Source organism: Vicia villosa, unplaced genomic scaffold (assembly GCF_029867415.1).
Source record: "Vicia villosa cultivar HV-30 ecotype Madison, WI unplaced genomic scaffold, Vvil1.0 ctg.003425F_1_1, whole genome shotgun sequence".
Classification (NCBI taxonomy): domain Eukaryota; kingdom Viridiplantae; phylum Streptophyta; class Magnoliopsida; order Fabales; family Fabaceae; genus Vicia; species Vicia villosa.
The window spans coordinates 89,794-96,220 of record NW_026706203.1 but is presented as its reverse complement, the minus strand read 5'-3'; the positions used below and the strand labels follow the sequence as shown (position 1 = coordinate 96,220).

At 32.5% G+C, this 6,427-nt stretch overlaps 1 protein-coding gene across 1 annotated transcript; it reads left to right on the top strand.

Annotated features, from left to right (window-relative positions):
* The first annotated feature begins 4,662 nt into the window (after positions 1-4,662).
* LOC131640961 (uncharacterized) lies at positions 4,663-5,963 on the top strand. Its single transcript, XM_058911311.1, has 4 exons — positions 4,663-4,981; positions 5,023-5,119; positions 5,183-5,280; positions 5,365-5,963. Exons 1-4 carry the CDS (start codon positions 4,663-4,665, stop codon positions 5,961-5,963), a joined length of 1,113 nt encoding a protein of 370 aa, XP_058767294.1.
* Positions 5,964-6,427: the final 464 nt, after the last annotated feature.

The window sequence follows — 6,427 nt, the reverse complement described above, 5'->3', positions numbered from 1 at the left end:
TGAATATGTGAGAATTCAAATTCTCTATGAGAAAATTGAAAACTATAGTCACTTCTCAAATCCAATTTATTATAATTGACTCATATGTGAACCTTAGACATGTCAGAAGATAAAGAAATATATCTTAATAAATATAAATGCTAAATGACTAGGAATACCTCTAATTCAAACTCTAACCTGCCAAAAATATTAACCTTTTTATAAGAAATAGAGCTTTTTTTTAAGGATTATATAATTGTCGCTATTTAAAATACATATTTTAGTAAGATGCAAAAAGTAGCACATATTCCAAAGTAATGCAGTGTATATTACCACCAATGCGAGTTAATATTCTCTCCGTTTTTTTGTCCCTCCAGTATCTTCATTATTATAGTTGTGTGTAAAAAACAAGTATGTCTAGGACATGTGACATAGGGTTAATGAATTTTTTGGTCCTCTAAATATTGCAGATTTCGTTTTTAGTCTCTCCAAAATTTTTCTTTAAGAAATCGTCCCTTCAAAATTTTCCGTCTAAACAATTGGTCCCTAACGTCAAATTTGCTAGAGAATAGCTATGAATTTAGTCACCAATTAGCTACGAAATTTGATGTTAGGGACCAATAATTCGAAAGAAAATTTTTGAAGGGACGATTTCTTGAAGGAAAATTTTGGAAGGACTACAAATAAAATTTGAAATATTTAAAGGGACGAAAAAGTTCATTAACCCTGTGACATATAATTAATATTTATTTGACTTTATACACATAAAACTATAGTAATGAGTTCTCAATTTCTCAATTTCTTTAAGGAAATAGCGATAATCCTTACCCCACCAAAGCCTATAATAAATAACATCACTCATATTGGAACTTTCATTATAATTAAGATTGTATGCACTAAAATAAAATTTTCTGCAATTTTGTGCATTTCAATAAGATTTATGTTGTGCTATTTAATATGATCTATAAATAGCACAATTTAATATGATCTATAAATAGCACAATAATACCAAGTTGCTATTCCGCCACATATTTGCACAACAACTAACCTTGAACACATATATATCATGCATTACAAGTTTCTTATTTTTTTTTTTATCTCATCTAAATATATTAGACTATATAAAATGCGAGTATCTAAAATCTATATAAAAAATTGAAAAATAGTTGCAACTTCTTAAATCTATTCATTATGATTTACTCAAATAAGAATCACATAGGTGTTAAAAGATGTATACGGATATCAAACAAAGAGTGGGTCTATTGATATGAAGAGATTGATGAAGCAATTAAAAGAACCCTTTTATCTGGTAATAATAAAGGCAATGAATATCTGGTTATTGTGTTTATTAATATTTTATTAATTTTTAGTTTTTTTATTTGTAAACACTAGTGCAAAAATAATTATAGAATTTGATTTACAACTTTTTTTTTAAAACGGGTGTAAAGTACAAATATGGAGGTAGCTTGTAAATAAAATTTCACTTTAAGTTTTAGCTTGTAATGGTAAACCACGTGTTCTTAAAAATTGGGTGTAAGATTTAAAGATTATTTATCATCAAATATAAATTACGCCCGTTATATTCAAAGAAGATGTAAATTTTAAAAAAAGTTTTTTTTAACATCGACCTAAATAGTTTTCACATCTCTTATCTCTCCAAAATTTATAGTGCAACTATATTGAAGGCATCGAACCAAAGAACACCCATCTCCAAAACCCAATCTCACGATGGTACGCAACAATTTCTTTTGATTGCGTACTAAGTTTAAAAATGAACAATGATTCAATTTGAGTTAAATTTTGTGTATTTTCCTTCATATTATTCTCAATTTTTTCTTTCAGCAAAACTAAGTCGTACTTGCAATTTTGAATATGCTGTCGTAATCTTTTGTTTTGGTGCATCTCATTTGACAACTATTGGATGTTGTTCATGGGGATATTGTAACACCCGATTTTTATTTAATAGTTATTTTATTAAATATTTATTTTTATTAATTATTATGTGATATAGTAATTATTTAATTATGTGTTTTATGAATATATGTGATATATATATATATATATATATATATATATATATATATATATATATATATATATATATATATATATATATATATATATATATATATATATATATATATATATATATGTTGGGTTATTAGGTGTGAAATGATTAAATGATAAATTGAGCCTAATAGTGTGTTAGGAAGAGAAAAGGCGGGGTGTGGGTTAACAAGCCCATTAGTGAGAAAATTATGTAGTCAGGTTTAACTAAAACAAAGAAATATAAAGTTAGAGAGAGAAGTGAAGAAAATAGGAGAAAGAAGAGGAAAGGGGAAGAGAAGAGAAGAGAAACCCTAAGAGAATATTTTATCTAAGCTAAGGGTGAGTTTTTATATGATTATGGGTCGTATATTGTATACAATGGGTAGTAACTTGTGTAGGTTTTGGGAATTTACAATTTCTAGGTTTTGACATGTTAGGTTTTGTTGAGAATCCATGAAATTGATGATTTGATCATGTTTTGATGTTTGTAATTGATGCAATATGTTGAGTACATGTTATTATGCTTCTATTTCATGAACTTTGGCTGTTTGGATGATTTTTGGAGTGAAAAATCGCATGAAATAGAATCTGTCATAAATAGAATTTTTCTGGTCTTCCGTGAGCAGGCTTAGCACGATCAGGGGCGCTTAGCGCATCTTACAATACAAAATTTATAGGCTTAAATGCACTTTTGGTCCCTGTAAGTTAGCGAGTTTTTTATTTTCGTCCTTGTAAGTTTATTTTTTTGGTTTGAGTCCCTATATCTTACTTTTTGCTTGAGGTTTAGTCCCTAAAGCCAAAATTCGCTGGAAAATCTGCAGGTTCCTACAAATTTTTCCGCGGATTTTGATTTTATGGACTAAAACGAATGCGAAAGTGAAATATATGGACTCAAACCAAAATAAAACTTACAAGGACAAAAATCAAAAATTCGCTAACTTATAGAGACCAAAAGTCGATTTAAGCCAAATTTATATTTTTATAAACTGAACTAGATCATGTATGTTATTGATTTTTCATGAATTATGGTGAATTTTCTGGAATTTTCTCAAAAATATTTGGATGGCTTTTGAGGCAATTTTTTGTGAAAACATAACACTTGAATTTTTTGGATATGTATGTTATGAATTCCGATTAGTTGGGATTAACATTGTTGAGCTTTGTTTGCTACATGTTAATTGTGTTATGTTGGATTGGTGAATGCTATGGATGTGTTTCATGTGTGATTGATAACATTATATGTGTATGATTGTGCAAATGTGAGGTGATTCATATGTGACGAATGATGTGATATATACTTGTATAATTAAGATTTGGAGATGGTCTTAATTTTATATAATTGTTGATATTTGCACATGCATTCATTCAGTGGGAAAGAGGCGATGTTCGTTAGTTTAGTTGAAACTAGTGACTTGTCCCAAACCTAGAGGATTGGTTTGAAGCTTAGAGGACAATATTATTTGATGGTTGTCTGTCTAAAGTATGGGCGCAGTGACACTGCTTAGGATAACAATTGGTACCACATGCATATTGCATTGAGTCACATTGGAGTCACATGTGTTGATGTGAAATGTGTTTTGGTGTGCTTATGTGATATTTGTGTGAATGACACTTTGGTGATAAGTGTGATTTGATTACTTTGGTATCTTAAATTGTTGAGCTATGCTGTATATGTAAACATGTAAATCATGTGAAAAAGTGTTGAATACTTGAATATATGAAGTGTGATGAATTCTATGGATGTATGTTGTTATGCATTGCTTACTATTATATATTTCTATAATGATATGAATTCTCACCCTTCTGATGAAATGATGTTTTGTACGACACCACTCCGGTACCGAAGAGTAAAGGTGCTCGCTTGCAAGGATTTATTCATGGAGCTATTCCTTTGTTTATTGCATTTCTAGGTAGTGAGTCATGCTTTGGTTATGTAACACTGGGGAGCATTTGATTCATGTTGATTTTAGAGATGTTTGATATAATCTCTTTATATTTTGGTGTATTTGAGATTATGTGATATTGGCATTTGGTGCCTATGCTTTTATACATAACTTGATATTATGAGACTATATGATTGGTATCGTTTTGAAATGTTTAAATTATTTCGCTGTGATGTGCATATGGAACATGAATTGAAATGTGTGTTATGAATATAACCAGGTGCATTTGTGTTTTATTTTATTGTTATTTTTCAATACATGTGATGCCCTCTTTTGATATGCATGCTAATTTACTCTGATTATGCAATATAATTGTCGTAGGGTTTAGAGGGTGTTACATTATTGGTATCAGAGCATGGTCGGCTAGTTGGCCAAGGTTATTAACATGTTTATTTTCCTTTTGTATTCAATTTGTGTTTGTGACATAATCGGTACTATTTGTCTGACATGTGGCTTGTTGGTTGTTAATATGATGGTTACATGAAGGAATGATAATGCTATTGCTGAGGAATTGACGATGTTGGCTAGTGCTATTGGGCAGGCTCTGAATGATAATGCTGGTAATAGAGATGAGGATGAGTTTCATGCTAAAGGGAATTTCCAGAGGAAAAACCCATTTATCTTTGAGGGAAAGCATTAACCTAATAAGGCACAAGCATGGCTGAAGGCGATTGAAAAGATCTTTTGAGTTATGAATTGTACGGATGTGAAGAAGGTGCAGTTTGATACTCATATGCTTGAGAAGGAAGTTGAGGATTGGTGCGGTAACATTGTTCAGAGGTTTGATGAAGAAGGAATTGAGGTTACTTGGGCTCTTTTTCGAGATGCATTTATGGAGAACTATTTTCTAGAAGATGTGCGTGGGAAGAAAGAGGTTGAGTTTCTTGAGCTGAAGCAGGGTAATGGAACTGTGGCAGAGTATGCTGCAAGATTTCAGGAGTTGATTAAGTATTATCCTCATTACAACACTGATAATGCTGAGAGGTCTAAGTGTCTCAAGTTTGTGAATGGTTTGAGACCTGAGATTAAAAAGGCTATTGGTTGTCAACAGATTCGCGTTTTGCTGAGTTGGTTAACAAAAGTAGGATCTATGATGAGGATTATAGGGAAAGTACTGCTCAGTACAAGTCTGGCAATGATAAGAAAGGGTAAGGCCAATTCAGAGGAAAGTCTTATGCTGATAAAGGGAAACAAAAATCTGGTTATGGCAGGAAGTCAAGTGGGGGAGGAGCTCTTACTTTGATTAGGTGCTACAGGTGTGGTGTTGGAGGTCATCGTGCTTTTGAGTGCACATGTGCTGAGATGAAATGTTTCAAGTGTAGCAAGCCAGATCATAAGGCTAATGAGTGTAGAGGAGGTTAGAACGTGACTTATTACAATTGTGGTGAGCAAGGGCACATTAGCACCAAGTTTGACAAGCCGAAGAAGGAACAAGCGAAAGGGAAAGTGTTTACTCTATCTGGTTCCAAGACTACTGCTGAGGACAGGCTAATCCGAGGTAAGTGCTTTATTAATGGTACACCTTTGATTGATATCATTGATACTGGCACAACACATTCTTTCATTTCTTTGGAATGTGCTTTGAGATTGAATCTTGTTTTATCTGATATGCGTGGAAGTATGATTATTGATACTCCTGCGATGGGTTCAGTGACTATTTCATATGTTTGTTTGAATTGTCCGTTGAGTATTTTTGGTAGAGTCTTTGAGATTGATTTAGCGTGTCTTCCGTTAGATCAAATTAATGTTATTCTTGGGATGAACTGGTTGGAATACAATCATGTTTATATCAATTATTTTAATAAGACAATTATCTTTGATGAAGATGGTGTTGAGAGCGATTTGTTCATGTCTGCTAAGCAAGTGGATGAGTCTGTGCAAGATGGTGTTGTGTTGTTTATGTTGTTAGAAACTTTGGATATCAGTGATAAGAGAGCAATTGGTGATTTACCAATCGTTGTGATTTTCCGAAGGTATTTCCTAAAGATGTAAGTAATTTATCGTCAGAATATGAGGTGGAGTTTACGATCGACTTAGTTCCGGGACCGAGCCCGGTATTGATGGCTCCATATCGAATGTCAGAATCTGAGTTGAAAGAGTTGAAGAGTCGACTTGAAGATTTGCTTGAGAAAAGGTTTATTCGTCCGAGTGTGTCACCATGGGGTGCGGTGGTTTTGTTGGTTAAGAAGAAAGACGGTTCTATGAGACTTTGTGTGGATTATATACAACTGAACAAGGTGACTATCAAGAACAAGTATCCATTTCCAAGGATTGATGATTTGATGGATCAGTTGGTTGGTGCGTATGTGTTCAATAAGATAAATTTGAGGTCTGGGTATCATCAGATTCATGTGAACGCTAAAGATATTCAGAAGACTAATTTTAGAACGAGGTATGGTCACTATGAATATTCTGTGACGTCTTTCAGTGTGACCAATGCTCCTAGTGTATTTATG